The following is a 16,882-nucleotide window of genomic DNA, read 5'->3' as shown; positions in this document are numbered from 1 at the left end:
AACCTTCCAGTGATTCTCCCCTGGATCAGATTGGTATCTACTCACTACCCCTAGTGAGTATGCCACATCTGGTCGTATACATATCATGGCATACATGATAGATCCCACTGTCGAAGCATATGGAATGCTACCCATACGCTCTCTCTTTTGAGGTGTTATCGAACAATCCCTCTTCGAGAGAGAAAGTCCATGGCCTATCGGAAGATAGTCTTTCTTGAAATTCTCCATGCTGAACCACTTCAGCATAGTATCAATGTACGTGGACTGAGATAAATCAAGCAACCTTTTAGATCTATCCCTATAGATCCTCATCCCTAGGATGTAGGAAGCTTCTCCCAGATCCTTCATGGAGAACTGTGACGACAGTCAAATCTTTATTCCCTATAATGCAGGGACATCATTCCTGATTAAGAGAATATCATCCACATACAATACAAAAAATACAACTACTGGACCATTAGCCCACTTATAAATGCATGGCTCTTCTCCATTCTTAACGAAGCCATACATCTTGATCATCTTATGAAAACGTATGTTCCAACTCCATGATGCCTGCTTAAGTCTATAAATGGACCTCTGTAGCCTGCACACCTTAGACTCATCTGTGGATGTGAATCCTTCAGGTTGTATCATATACACCTCTTCATCCAGCTCTTCGTTTAGGAAAGCTGTATTCACATCCATCTGCCAGATTTTATAGTCCAGATGGGCAGCTATCGCAAGCATAATCTGAATGGATTTGAGCATTGCCACAGGAGAAAATGTCTCGTCATAGTCTATACCATAACGTTGATGATATCCCTTGGCAACCAGATGGACTTTATAGGTTTCCACCTTTTCGTCTGTGCCTCTCTTCCTCTTGAAGACCCACTTACACTCTATGGATTTTACTTCTTCGGGTGGGTCAACCAATGTCCACACATCGTTGACCTTCATGGACTCCATTTCGAATTTCATGACCTCCAGTCATTTCTCAGAGTCGGATCTTTGTATTGCATCCATGTAGGTGATCGGATCCTCATCGTTTTCATCAAGTTCGATAGGATCGCCGTCTCGGATCAAGAAATCATAGTATCTGTCTGGTTGATGTGGTACTCTACCAGATCGCCTTAAGGATGCTTGAACAATGGGCTCCGGATCTGATCTAACCAAATTCGATTCAGGTTCAGCAACTTGTGTCGGTTTTTTCACCTGCCGAACTTCCTCAAGTTCGACCTTAGAGGCAGCAGTCCCTTCACCAAAGAACTTCTTTTCCAAAAAGATTGCCTTAAGGCTGACAAACATATTTTGCTCATCAGCTAGGTAGAAGTAATACCCTTTGATCTCTTTTAGGTACCTTATAAAATTATACTTGTCAGACCTAGGTCCAAGTTTGTCCGTAATTATACATTTAACATAAGCCAGACACCCCCAAACCCTAAGGTGCGAGAGTACTGGCTTACGTCCTATCCATATCTCATATGGCATTTTGGTTACAGACTTACTCGAAATTCTATTTAGAAGGTAACAAGCTGATTCGAGCACATATCTCCAGAGGAAGATCGGCAGACCAGCAAACCCCATCATAGATCGAACCATGTCCAACAAGGTCCGATTCCTCCATTCAGATACACCATTATGTTGTGGTGTTCCAGGAGGAGTCCACTGAGAGAGAATCCCATTCTCCCCAAGATATGTCAGAAAATCATTGGAAAGGTATTCACCTCCTCGATCAGATCGAAGAGTTTTAATACACTTTCCAGTTTGTTTTTCTACCTCATTTCAGAATAGTTTAAACATTTCAAATGACTTCGATTTATGCTTCATTAAATAGACATACCCATACCTCGATAGGTCGTCTGTGAAGGTTATGAAGTAGAAATATCCACCTCTTGCACTTGAGCTCATGGGTCCACATACATCAGAATGTACCAAACCCAAGAGTTTACTGGCTCGCTCACATTTTCTAGTAAAAGGTGATTTGGTCATTTTACCAAGAAGACAGGACTCATAGGTTGGAAGTGATTCACAATCATCTACTTCAAGAATTCCTTCTTGAGCCAACCTGTTTATCTTGTTCTTATTGATATGACCTAGCCTACAGTGCCAAAGGTAAACTTCTGACACATTATCTATTCTAGGGCGTTTACCGGAGGTTTGAACCACATTAACAGGTTATGATAGAAAGTAAATTTCATTATTAAGTTGTCCAACAAATATTGTAACACCATTCAAAATGATATTGCAAACGTTTCTTTTTATTAAAAATTGATAACCGTTCATGGCCAAAAGGCCTACAAAAATAATATTTAATAAAAAGCTTGGATAATAGTGACATTCACTCAGAATTATGTTTCGAGAATTGATTATAAGGTTCATGATTCCTAATGCTAGAACTGAAACTTTGCTTCCATCTCCAACGTTCAGGAATCTCTCGCCTTCATCAAATCTCCTACTGACCTGCAGACCCTGCATCGAATTACAAATATGATAAGGACTTCTGGTATCCAATACCCAGGCAGTAGTATCACAAATGAAAAAATTACAAGGTGTTATCATATAAGTACCTTGCTTCTTCTTCGGCCTGTTCGGGTCTAGGGAAGCAATGTATAGAGGACAGTTCCTCTTCTAGTGCCCCTGCTTCTTGCAAAAGAAGCACTCCACCTGGCTCTGGTCGGGCTTGCACTTCTTGGTCTGACCCTATGCAGACATCCCAGCATGCAGCTGCACCTTCTTATTCTTCTTTTTCTTGTTCTTCTTCTTCCCTTTCTTAAAGGGTCGACGACCAGAAGACCCTCCCACAACATTCACCGACTCCTTATGGAGCTGGTGATCCTTCTCAAAGTTCTGCAGCAACCCCAACAAACCGTGGTAGTTCACTGCAGGCTTTGTCATCCGAAAATGAGTAAGGAAGGGGAGGAAGGACTTGGGCAATGAATTAAGGATCGCATCCTTACCGAGCTGCTCATGCAGGGGAAAGCCCAGTTTAGTTAGGCACTCAATCATTTCGATCATGTACAGTACATGATCAGTGACTGAGGCTCCATCCCTCATCTGAGCATTGAAAATGGCACAACTAGTTTTGTACCTTTCAATGTCGTCAGGCGTGCCAAAGGAGTCGTTCAACATTTGAAGCATCTCCTGTGGCTGGGCATTCTCGAACCTGCGGCTGAACTCATTATTTATTGCCGCCAGCATAATGCACCGAACGGTGGTGCGGTCGTTGAGCCACTTCTGATAAGTGTCTCGGACCGTCCCTCTAACGTTCGAGGCTGGCTCCTCAGGTGCCGAATCTGTTACTACATAAAGGATCCACTCATGCTCAAGGACGATTTTTAATTTTTGATACCAGCTATCGAAATTAGGTCCCATGAGCTTGTCATTATCTAATAATGATCGGAGGGACAGGGTAGTGGCCATAGCTGCATAAAAGAAAATCAGATCTCTATTAGTACATAAATTATAAATACTAAAGACTTGGACTTTAGTCTAAAGTTTCTCCCAGTATTTTTACGAACTGGTAGCCTCAACCTCCAATTCGAGGAATTACTTTAATTCCTTAGTGGGTACTAGAATCCACACAGACTACACACGAGCCCAACTTTGGTTGGTCAACCCATGTGCATCTATGGGTAGGTTCATAACCAGTTGTTTCTCTAAACAACTTCTAGTAATTGATTTTACCCCAGAACCTAATCAGTAGGCTTTGGCCTCCACTGAAAAGATCTGGTTAGGTCCAACCATTAACATGATTTGATTTGGTGAATCGGACCAATAAATGATCAGGTCCGACTTTGGCCGGCCAACCTGACCACCATCAGAAAGACTCAAACCAAATTATCATAGTATGAATGATAATTCCATTAGTCAATAAGCATCAGGCCTTTGGGCCTCCAATGATTATTAAACTAATGGACTTATTATCACTCACTTAATGGGAGGCTATGACTTAGTTATCAATATAACTTAATCATTTTTAGGGACCTAATAATTTTTGAGAATTTTATTAAAAGATAGATGAGAAGAAAATATCCAACCAATTTCAATCCTCCCACTGACTTCACCAAGTCAGATTAAAAAAAGATTTAATTAAAGCTGGCATTAGGAGCACCTAAATCAGTCAAACTGATTTACCTAATGTCATGGGTGAGCCCTAATCACTAAGTGATCTAATCAAAACCTAATTCACCAGGTTGGCCAGGTAAGTGAGATCAGTGGTGGGGATAAGCCATTAACTCGTCAGAGATCGAATCACTGCGAGTAGCTCCCGCTTAAAAACCACTGATCAAAATGCCAAACTTACCTTAGACACCAACCGGTTCATTAGTTTTAATTTGATCAACTTATTAAATAGGGTTCCACCGCATAGTCATGAATTAAGTCCATCTTGGTCTAGTTAAAGACATGGACCCATTCAACTACAACTATTGGAGTTGAGTCTAGAGTATCCTTGACCTAATCTAATTCAACTTTTGATTAGATTTGACCAATTACTCTAATTTAGTCCATTTCTTTAAGCTAACCTTAGGTCTAACCCAATTATGGACCTAATCCATCTAACCCATTGACCCACAAGTTTATGCAATTGTCTTAGGTCTTAATTCACAATTCTAGACCTACTAGACAATACTTAATTCTTTTAATTAAGTATTTGAGCTGATGGGTCAGGATTTGGCATTTCGAAAATAATTTTTAAATTTGAAAGGTTTTATTTTCTGTTCACCAAATATGTTGACTCATTTCACAAATAGATCAGCACATTTCATAAATAGCAATCCTATTGCTAATTACATAACAGAAAATAACTCAATCAAAATAAATCATGAATATTCCTTTAGATCTAATCTAATACATTTATGATAAATTTTACAATTGAACCTTTATAATTAATTCTTTTCGCTGCTTCATCTGCATGGGATATAATTACAGCGGCACCCCTACTACCATAGGAGACCCCATCGAATGGGAGGAGAGGGCCTTTAAACCCTACTTTTCTCCTATGACTGGATGACCATGACAACAAACCCAATTCGATTACTTACTACTTGGATCAAGTATATCTAAATATACCAATTTCAAAATTTAAATTTTAAATTTCAAATTTTAAATTTTAAATTTTAAATTTTAAATTTTAAATTTCAAATAAATTTCAAATTTTAAATTTTAAATTTCAAATTTTTGAATTTCAAATTTTGAATTTTTAAATTTTAAATTTTAAATTTGAAATTTCATCCAAATTTCAAATTTCAAATTTCAAATTTTGTATTTCAAATTTTTGAATTTTGAATTTTGAATTTTAAATTTCAAAATTCAAATTTTAAATTTTGAATTTCAAATTTTTTTGAATTTTAAATTTTAAAATTTCAAATTTAAACTTTTAGATTACAACTTAATCTACGCATGCAAATATGTATATCATATCTAAGAACCCGCTCTGATACCATTTGTGGGGAAAAATCAGTACAGGGGTAAAATGGTAATTTTAAAACTTTTTCAAAATTACGATTTTACAGTAGAAAGATATTAATTAATCTAATTAATTAATATAAATTTATCCTACACTAGGATCTAAATATGATATATAGTATGCATTCATTTAAATTTGAAATTCAAATTCAAACAGTAAACACTTTACTGTAATGTGTTCAGAACATAATACCTTTGTGCGGGTATTAGATCGCCACAATCTGATCACCGTTGGAAGAGTCTGATCATTGCGACGCAGCCACACAGCGTATCTGGCCTCTGCAGATCGTTCACACGAAGCTCCCGGTCTGATCGACTCCTCACGAGTGCTAGCTCGTTGTAGAGTCCTTTTGACGGTGGATGCTGATCGAACTCCTTCGATCGATGTCTGTCAATTCTTCAGATGCTCTGGATCATCAACAAACGTGTTTGAGAGGATGTTGAAGATCTTTCTAAAATTTTGTGGGCTCACGACACTCGTAGCTCACTTTCTCACTTTCCGAACCCCAGGCTAAAACTCTAAGGAACTCACCGGAAACCTTGCACCCACTTTTCTTTCTTTTCTTTTTTTTCTCTTAGAAGGATATGGACTTCCTTCTCACGCACAAGACTTCTCACGTCCCAGAATTTTTCTTCAAAAAACTTCTTCTTACACGCCCCACTCTTCTCCTCCTTTTATAACAACATCAAACATCTTATCCAAAAGAAAGGATAAAGATGAGTCATTGCACATTTGAATTCAAATCAAATTTTGAATTCAAATGGACACCAACTCATCCCTTATTCACTAAAGGCGTGAGGCGTGGCTTAAATTATGCATGGAGTGATTTTATGAGAAATCTTTTCTCATGTAATAAATAGGGCGTAAAAAAAGGGATAAGATGTAAAGATTGATTGTCCATTCAAATTCAAACTTTATTTTGAATTTGAATGGCCAACCAATCATCCTTATCCATCCATTTGGCACATTAAAGTAGGGCGTGGAGAGGGCTTGGCGTGAGGAAAAAAATTCATTAGAAGTTCCTTCTCATGAATCCAAATGAATGCAACGGAAGTGAGGTGGCGCATGGAGATTGGGTCAAGATGGTTTAATTATTTAAACCAACCTAATTGAACCAAATAAGTTAGGTCCAATTAGACTAATTTAAACCCAACTTAATTAGGCTTAATTAGGTTCAATAAAATCCTAATCAAATCAGGAATTGACTAAGTCTAACCCCTGATCAAATCAGGGACCAAACCATCTCGACGATTAGGTCAACTCTTAACCTAATCGAGTCAAACCCAACTAAATCCAATTCAATTGGACTTGATCCAAAAATAATTACTCAATCAAATTGAGTTAATTAGCGATCAAATCACTAATTAAACTTCTCATAAATACTGAGTCCAAATCCGATGGGCAATCAGGCATCAGAATTCATCGATATGTAAACCTGATCGAAAAATCCCAACCAGTGGGACTCTTGACTCCGGTACCCATAATGTGTGAAACTCGTGATCAGAGAATCCTGATTCTCGATCACTGAGTCTCAAACATGTAGGATTCTACATCAGCCATCAGATCAGATAAGAACCTCTAATGTGTGTGACCCCGCAGGTTCGAACCTAAGCCGGTAGCACAGGAACCAATTCCTATACTAATCGAAGTGACCATCTAGTAATGGTACCCGACGATCGGATAGGTCAAATGGTCGCAATCGCAATACTCAGAACCTACGTGAATATGGTTACTGTATAATTCATCCTTTTGACCTCTGTGTTTAGGACGACTCGGGGTTAAACTGTCAACCCTGATCAGATCATCCGAATCGTGCTCAACTCAAACAGTCCTGTGACTCCTTACAAGGACTACCCTGGCCAAGATTTTGCTAAATTGAAACACGACTGTACACAGCTCCTAAACTGGAGTGGTCAATCCCATCTTGACACACGCACCGACAAGTCAAGTACTTGACTACACCCAGCAGCCTTCCGTCACTGAATTAAAAATTCAGATAGTCCAGTGCTTAAGTGCAGTGAGTTGCTTGCAAGTCACCGTGGCGGTCTCAGATCGGAGAGGGATATTTATACCCATATTCCATCGGAGCAAATCTTAACAGCAGAAATATCTCCGGAGTCGGTCACGTTCAGTGCAGATGTACCCTTACATCTCACCTGTATGCCATACCAGTGTCTCCACACTCATTGGTTAAGAGGACAACCAACCTATATGGCACACAACGACCTCTGCTTGATAAACGTTGTCGTCCTTGGTAACAACGTATCATTTGGTCGCGAACAGATTTAAGGACTAAACGACAAATCCTCCTTTGTCGAGTCTAAATAGTCCTAAAGACTTCACCACAACATAGGAGTTCATTAGAAAATGAAATATTTTGTGATAAAAAATGTCAAAATAATTTTTATTAATTCATAATTCATGTACAAATACAAAAATGAGCACAACCGTCAACAGGCTGATGATTGGCTTAGGGACATTATTCCTAACAGAAGCCTGGAGGGTGTTTGGAGCAGTCCGATAGATGAATGGAGAAGCTCATTGCCGGAGAAGTCCGGATGGTCGAGGGAGTTCGGAAAGACGTCACACAAGGTCGGAAGCTGGAAAAGTCCTGGAAGGGTCGGTCTTTTACAAACTTCGACCGGGGGATATTTTATACCTAACAATTGACATTATTTAGTTATTTATATTTTTATATTTATTAATATACTTGGATTATATTTAGTATTTTGGAAGAAAAATAAAAAAAATGATTATGAAGTTTGGGATCTATTCTTAAACTTGAAGATCAAGGAATGTGCTTAGGCCTAAAAGATAGCCTCGAAAGTTGGGCCGAGTCAAGCTTTGGGTCGAAGTAAATTGTATTGACATGCTGTCCTAAATTCTCTATCTATGGACCGAGGCTTTATCTCATTCATTGGATGTAGGGATAGTTATTTAGGATTTGACCGGTCAACTGGCTGTGTAGATGATCCGTCTGAATCATGTTTGGATTTGTCATAAATTGATTTCAATTATAAATAGGTCAATCAGTATAGACCGGTTTAATAAATTGTTGGTTTTAGGTTTAGACATTGAGTTGGCCTATTTAATAGTTAGATCTTATTATAATCTGATCTATTTAATTTATTTAAAATTTATTTAATATATTTAAAATATACTAAATTTATTTATGTCTTGTGTAATCTAGCTTGCATAATCTGTTTAAATATATTTAATTTGTTAAAATTTATAAATTAGATCTGATTATCTCTTTAATATATGTTGGATTAAAAATTTTTTAAAAAAAATTTGATTTATTTAATAAATAGATTGAGTACGAATTGGTAATGTTTTTTTGATCTGAACGCAACTGACCCCATTGTCACCCAGACGAGATCATTGCTAATCTAATGTCCAATTCGAAGGCTCACAGATTGTTTTTCCCTGCGAAATTCTTTGTGCATCGCGCACGGTGCATAAAACAGTGCACCGTGCACGATTAATTCGTTCTTGCACGGGATCGGCAAAAAAAAAAAATTTTTTTTTCTCTGCCAACATCTTCAAATCCGTACGTGAACGAATCATCGTGCGCAGTGCACAAAGAATTGCTCGTTTTTCCCTTCCTGCCAGTTTCAGCAAATCTGGAAGCCAGTAGAGCCTTTTGGCGACGAGTGGACTCTCGAACTCGCCAGACGCAATTCTGGAAGCTAGTAGGGTCTTTTGGCGATGTGTAGGCTCTCGATCTCGCCAGACTGAAAGGGACCGATCCGCCAAGGTACAGGATAGCGGCAAAGAAGCCTCGGGAACGATATCTTTCTCCTATAAATACCTCTCCTTTCTTTCTCTCCGAATCAGTACAAGTTGCTATTCCGGAGCGCGGGTGGGTCCTTGCAGCAATCCATCGTCTCACTGCTTTCTGAAGCATACTTCTCTTGTATCAATTTGGTATCGTCATCTTATCATATTGTATAAATTAACGAAGATGGCGCTCATCCCTCGCGGCTGGGGTTTCGGATCAAGCGTCTTCGACCCGTGGGATCCTTTCGAAGCCTGCCCCTTCATCTCCTCCCTCTCCTCTTTCCCTCGCCCTTCCGTCCACGGTGAGACCTCCGCCTTCGCCAACGCCTGCATCGACTGGAAGGAGACCCCGGAGGCCCATGTCTTCAAGGCCGACCTCCCCGGCCTGAAGAAGGAGGAGGTGAAGGTTGAGGTGGAGGAGGGCAACGTCCTCCAGATCAGCGGCGAGCGGAGACGGGAGCAGGAAGAGAAGACCGACATCTGGCACCGCATGGAGAGGAGCATCGGCAAGTTTATGAGGCGGTTCCGGCTGCCGGAGAACGCGAAGATGGACCAGGTGAAGGCGACCATGGAGAACGGAGTGCTCACCGTGACCGTGCCCAAGGAGGAGCTCAAGAAGCTGGAGGTGAAATCCATCGAGATATCTGGCTGAGGTTCTTTTGAGGAGAATGTCTCTGTTCGTTGGTTGTCCTGTGTGATGGTGGGTAATGAGTGTGAATAAATGATGTCCTACGTTCTGGTGATCCTGTACGGATATCCGTTTACTGCATGTGTCGTGCTTGTTGAGGGGTTTTGTCTTTGTGTAATAACAGCATGTAAATTTTGAATTTAAATAAGTGGTTCAAAATAAATAAGTGTTACCGCTTTTCTTGCTAATAAATTGTTATGTTGTCCTTCTAATCTGCTTCTCTCTCCCTCTCCCTCAAAAAAAAAATAATCCATTCGATTGCTACTTTACGCATGGGTTATGCTATTGTTTTGTTTATTTGTGCTGAATTTGTTCATGCAATCATTCTCGGTGGTCTGCCTGAGTGAAGCGCAGATAATTAGCATGTGTCCCAAATTGCTTTGGCTGCAAGCATCCCATCTCCTCTCTCTCTCCTTTCGCCACTTAGGAGGCTTATAGAGCTTAGACTGGTGCTTGTTGCCCCATCCCAATTAAGAATCCCTTTCCATACCAAGTCATTTTACTGATGTCTCATTATGCAGGCTAGTCTGCTGGATGCTACTTTAAAGCATCCAGATGGTTCCAGCTATGCTTCTTGGCAGTTTTAATTGTTTGTCTTTGATATCTTCTTCGGTTTTAATTGTTTGTCTATGAGCTCTTCTCCAAATATAAATTACTATTGGCAGCATTAGAAGAGATCAATATTTTATCGATTTGTGGATTATTTATCGCATCATTTTGGTTAATTTTAGGACTCACCAGCACTATTCTAAATCAAGAGGTTGGATTGTTACTGATCTGAAGCTGTCTACCAATTAGATCATATCAAGGGTATATCGGATTTAACCGGCTTCTCTCTTAGTCAGCAAAGTTTTGAGTTAGTTGTCTTTCAGTTATATTACAGCTGTTCTTCACGTAGAATAATTCACAACTTTTCTACAACTGTCTATTCTATTATAACACTCTTAACAAGCTAGACGGACTATCCATAACTGTCTAACAAATAAGATCCTCCGAATCAAGCAGTTACTAACGATCTAACAAACTTTTTCAATAGCGTAACGGCCTAACGAACTCCTCTATATAGAGAGGAGCAGAAGTGCTTCTAGAGGTAAGTCATAACTCACAGAGTCAAGACTCTATTGAACTCTCTCTATTTTTTTTACTGAAGAAAATTTGAGTTCCTTTCACTCCATCCTACTCTCTCCTTGCTCTCTATTTTTTTATTTTTCGCTATATGTTCACAGGCTCCGACTGACTTAAGCATTGGAGGATCCTAAACTCAAGTCCCCCATTGGTTTTAGGACTTCTTTTGCATGGTCGCCAGTGGACTTCGTCAACTTGATCCTTCACGGAACTCCAACTCGGTTCTAGACCAACCTCACTTTATTTCCTTTAGAGCCTCATAGCAATAGATTAACGCTAGAGGAAGGGTCTTGTCCAAAAATTTGATGAAAATATGGTGAATCGAAGAGCATAAAATAATTCTCTGCCATCACCGTCTTCTCCAGGAGGCAGACCAAAAGCTGTTTAACCTCCAGTAATAATTGATCCACAATAGTTCAATCTTCTAGTTCAACAAGTTTAAGTTCTTACTGCTGCTGTGCAACAACTCCAACAAATTATAGAGCAAAAGCAAGAGGCCATTCCTCAAGAAGTTTTATCTCAGCACAGTCATCAACCAATCCATCAAGATTCCCATCCTGATCATCACCCCGCTCAAACTGATTAATTAATCTTTTGAATGGGAGTTTATTCTGGACAGTGGGAGACCATGCTGGGGAGAAGGTCTTGAAATAAAGATTCAAGATCTTGAAAAATGATTGATGAAAGTACAACTTGAAAATTATTTTCAAGATAAAAGAGATTTTAGTCTATGATTCTCTTTTTCTCAAAAAATCTTGAATCAACTGGTCCCCTCTCGATTTAAGATGCTGATGGTGGAATCATTTGATGATTCCACTGATCTGTTAGATCATCTTGAAGGATACAGAGCTCTAATGAGGCTTCAAGGGGCATCTGGTGTCCTACTTTGCATCACTTTTTCTGTTAGCCTCAAAAAATCGGCAAGAATATAGTTCTCTGGACTCCAATCGAGGTCTTTTTTTTTTTTTGAGCAATTGGAAAGGCTGTTTGTCACTTACTTCAGTAATAACCGACTTCATTTGAAAAATACAAATAATCTTTTAAGCAATAGGAGGGTGAATCTCTCCATGAGTACACGACATGCTTTAACATGGCTACGCTTGAAGTTAAAAATTTTAATAAGTCCGTTGTGATGGCTATCTTGTGATCTTCTTCCTCAATGAGATTTTTTGGATACCTATAACCAAATGCTAACTTGAGTTCGGAAGCATGCTCAGGTTGAGAAAGAAGAAAATATAATTCGATAGGTGAAAAAAGAGAAGAATGGAAAAAAATGACTCTGAGAAGAGCATCGTGGAGATCAGCAAGAGAATAGCTCTAGCTAACCTCAGAAGAATCTGAGATCAAGAAGCCCACCTTGGTGTTTTGATACTTACATCTCTTTGTCAACCCCTTATGCTCAGATATTGATGAAAATTGAAGGATAGAATATATCTTCATCGGCCTAATTCCATAAAGACTCTACCGATGAAGAGAGATAAAAGAAAATACTATCACTTCTATCGAGACATCATCATGAAATTAAAGGATGTCGACAGCTCAAGGATGAGATTGAAATCTTAATTCGTAGAGACTACCTCGATAAGTATATCCAAGATCGGATGGGCTAGGTTGTAGGATAGCATCAGAAGGTTGATGATAATGCAGAGAATAATCGACCTACTGTTGGGGTCATGAATATGATCTCAGGTATTGGTGGAGATCGAGGGGCAGTTGAAGATACCCTCTTGAAGAGGTAATGTATTGAAAATATTATTTCATTTTCTGATGATAATGTTTGAGGAGATCACACTCCTCATAATGACACTATTGTCGTCTCCATCATAATAGCAAAATGTGATGTAAAAAGAATATTAGTAGATGATGAAAGCTTTGTTGATGTATTATTTTACAATGTATTTCAAAAAATGAATATGTTAGATTGGTTAAAATAGATCAGCGCTCTACTGGTCAGATTCTCTAGAGATCCTATAGTTGTGGAAGAAGAAGCCACTCTTCTTGTAACCGCAAGATAGAAACCTCGATAATCGACAATACAGCTCATCTTTTTGGTTGTTAAGATACTATCAACTTATAATATCATTCTTGACCGACCTAGACTCAATGCCCTCAAAGCAGTAGTCTCAACCTATTATCTGTTAGTTTAATTGCCGACAAGAAATGGAGTTGGAGAATTGCATGGAGATCAAATGCTTGCCAGACAATATCATCTGCTAATTGAAGTATCTGACTAAAAGAATGATCTAGAGATTGACAAAAATTGAGGTGAACCAGCTGAACAACTTGTTATTATTCCATTGGTTGAAGACACAAAAAAGACTGTTCAGATTGGATCTTAGTTAAAGCTCGATTTAAGAGAATAATTGATATCTTTTCTTCAAGTAAATATCGATGTCTTTGTTGGATCAGCTTTAGACATATCAAAAATTTTTACTAATGTTACTATATATAAATTGAATGTTGATTCGAAGCACCAACTAGTCCAGGAAAAGAAAGGAGTTTTATCTCAAAAAAGCAAAAAATCATAGATGAAGAGGTCGATAAGCTTTCGAAAGTAAGGTTATTAGGGAAGTCCAATATCTGAAGTGGATAGTAAATATCGTCATGGTTAAAAAGGCGAATGATAAGTGAAGGATCTATATTGATTATACCGACCTCAACAAAGCTTATCCAAAAGATAGTTTTTCTCTTCCTAAAATAGATCAGCTTGTTAATGCCACTTCGAGACACAAACTGTTGAGTTTCATGGATATATTTTCAGACTACATCTAGATCAGAATCACATCAGAAAATAAAGAAAATACAATCTTTATTACTAAAAGAGGCTTGTATTGTTATAAAATAGTACCTTTTGATCTTCAAAATGCCAAAGCAACATACTAGCATCTGATCAACAAAGTCTTCAAGTAACAAATTAGTTGTGACATAGAGGTTTATGTTGATGATATGCTGATAAAAAGTACTAAAGCATATCAGCATATAGTCAATCTATAAGAAGTATTTGGAGAACTTCAAAAGTATCAGATGAAATTCAACCTCAACAAAAATACCTTCAGAGTGACATCGAAAAAATTCTTAGATTTTTTTGTGATCCAAAGAGGAATAAAAGTCAATTCCAAGAAAACTCAAGCATTATTTGAAATAAAACATCCAAATATAATAAAAGATGTACAATGGCTCACTTGATAAGTGGCACTCAATCGATTTATTTCTAGATCGGTTCAGAAGTATCTTCTTTTTTTTTTTAAATCTTGAGGTAGATTAAAGATTTTAGTTGGTTAGAAGAATGCCAAACTGCTTTCGATGATCTCAAGAAGTACCTCAGCTCACCTTCACTATTGTCCAAACCAGTTGAAGGTGAGAATTTATATATGTATTTATCTGTTTCACCTAATATTGTTAGTTCAATTTTAGTTCAAGATAATGTAGGGACACAAAAATCGATCTACTATACTAGCAAATTACTACAAGATACTAAAACTTGATATTTTAAAGCTTAAAAAATGATATATGTTCTCATTATGTTGGCTCGACGATTTCGATCTTATTTTCAAGCTCATTCGATCGTCGTCTTAATTGATCAGCTTCTAAAGTTGGTTCTCCAATGACTTCATACTTTTGATTGGATAGCCAAATGGGCTATTGAACTTAATGAGTTCGATATCTATTACTGACCTCGATCTTCATTAAAAGCTCAAATATTTGCTAATTTTATTGTGGAGTGTACCATCCCTGATAAAGAACTAATCTCGATATTCACTAAAAGTTCAAATATTAGCTGATTTTATTATGGAGTATATCATTCCTGATAAAGAATTGACCTCAGAAAGTCTAAAGAGATTATTGAAGATTCTTATTAGATATTGCATGTTAATGGAGCCTCAAACTCCAAAGAAAGTAGAGCTAGCTTGATCTTAGCAATCCTAAAGGTGTTGTCATTGAATACGTCTTGAGATTCAACTTCAACACATCAAACAATGGTGCTGAGTATGAAGCATTAACTACCGAACTTAGGATGGCAAAATAACTTGAAATCAAAAGGCTCAAGTCTTCATAGATTCTCAACTTATCATCAGATAGGTACAAAATCAATTCGAAGTTAAAAATTTTATAATATCTCAGTATTTGTAGAATATAAAAGAGTTATCAAAAAGCTTCAAAGATCTGAAAGTTATATAAATTCTTAGATCAAAAAATACTCGAGCTAATGCTCTATTACATCTCACCACATTGAATTTTTTTGAATTGAGCCAAAAGGTTCTTATCAACTATCTTAAAAGATCCAGCATTGAAGCTCTTCCAATCATGCAAAATAGCCATGAGTCAAGTTGGATTGATCCACTAGTTGATTATATTACCAAAGAAATCTTACCAACAAATCTTGTCGAAGGAAGAAGAATTAAGAGGCAAGCTTTATGGTATGTTTTTCAAAGAGATCAATTATATAAGAGGCCATATTCATTTCCTTTAGTATTTATGTTCATTAGAAGTTGATTATGCTCTTCAAGAAATTCGCGAAGGAGGCCATATAAGAATAGAAAGTTCTTGAAAGAAGGACTCAAGGGTGAAGCCAAAGCTTTTTCACAAAGGAGTCCTTGTTTTCCATTGAGCTGAAGTCTCCAAACCTTCAAAATAGGAGAAACTTGCTCTCAATTGGGAAGGACCTCTAAAGTAATTTAACTTGGAGCATATAGAATTAAAAACTTGGATGGCTTAACTATTCCATGAACTTGGAATGTCGAGAATCTTAGAATGTATTATCAATAAGCTTTCAATAAAGCTTTCTTCAATGTTTCAGTACTTATCTAAACAAGATCGGTAAAAACTGATCAAACAAGGATAATATAAGGATGTCCTTATCCAAATGAGATCGATAAAAATTGATCAAATAAGGATAATATAATGTATCTATCCAAATGAGGTCATGTAGTCTGACCAAATGAGGATAAAGTAAAAACTAAGCTTTTCCAAATGAGGTTAGAAAAATTCAAGCTCTGGCTATAAAAATTCCAACCAAATTAGGACAACTTAACATGAGACATCTGATCTCAGATTGAATCTCACAAATATCTGACTTGAGATACCTGATCTTCAAATTGGACCTCGCAAATATCTAATATGAGACATTGGATCTCCAAATTGGACCTCATGAACATCCGATATGAGACAACTAATCTACGAATTGAATCTCGTTCGGGAAGACTTAAAGTTCTAGCTTAAATTCTTAGACGACATGCCCTTAAAAGGGAAGAGGATAGAATACCTCAAGTTGGAACTCCACCAGATTTAAGAGAAGCCTGATCTACACATTTTAACATTGGACAAGAGGTTTTCCTTAAACCTCTATTATAAACATTTGATTTGTTATTTTACTCTTGATTGATCGATTTAAAATTAGATCATTTTAATGTTCTGATATTTACTTATTATGTTAAGTCACATCGGCTTTATGATCGACCTAACCAAGGTCATATGATGTATATTATGAATATAACTTGAAAGTTTTTCAAGTCCCATATGGGATAGTAAAAACCAGATCAGGTTAAGTGAGGTTGGATAGACTAATTAAAAGTGAGAGAGAAGGAAAACATACACACTTGAAAAATTTTTGCCCTTTCATTGATAAAAAGTATGTTTACAAAGCCCACATCGGGCTAATACAAAAACTCAAAAAAAAAGAAGAAAATACAAATAATTTCAAGCTTTAGCCTGAGGGACATCGAAAGCTGGAGTACGTCTTTGGAAGCTTCAATTGTAGGAGACTCTATCGATATGACTTCAACCATCGAGGCCTCAGCAGCTATTTGGGAAGCCACCTCAATTTACGATTGGGAAACTACCTT

The 16,882-nt window shown here is 37.6% G+C and overlaps 1 protein-coding gene across 1 annotated transcript; it reads left to right on the top strand.

Annotated features, from left to right (window-relative positions):
• The first annotated feature begins 9,278 nt into the window (after nucleotides 1-9,278).
• Nucleotides 9,279-10,106, top strand: LOC105050567 (18.1 kDa class I heat shock protein). The gene has a single exon (XM_010930651.4). It carries the CDS (start codon nucleotides 9,411-9,413, stop codon nucleotides 9,876-9,878), a length of 468 nt encoding a protein of 155 aa, XP_010928953.1. The 5' UTR covers nucleotides 9,279-9,410; the 3' UTR covers nucleotides 9,879-10,106.
• The last annotated feature ends 6,776 nt before the right edge of the window (nucleotides 10,107-16,882 follow it).

Source organism: Elaeis guineensis, chromosome 10 (genome assembly GCF_000442705.2).
Source record: "Elaeis guineensis isolate ETL-2024a chromosome 10, EG11, whole genome shotgun sequence".
Taxonomy (NCBI): Eukaryota; Viridiplantae; Streptophyta; class Magnoliopsida; order Arecales; family Arecaceae; genus Elaeis; species Elaeis guineensis.
This window is presented reverse-complemented; position numbering and strand designations above follow the sequence as displayed.

Bases quoted from the DNA above. Each gene is read 5' to 3' on its own strand.
- LOC105050567 (XM_010930651.4), top strand. From the start codon at position 9,411: ATGGCGCTCATCCCTCGCGGCTGGGGTTTCGGATCAAGCGTCTTCGAC.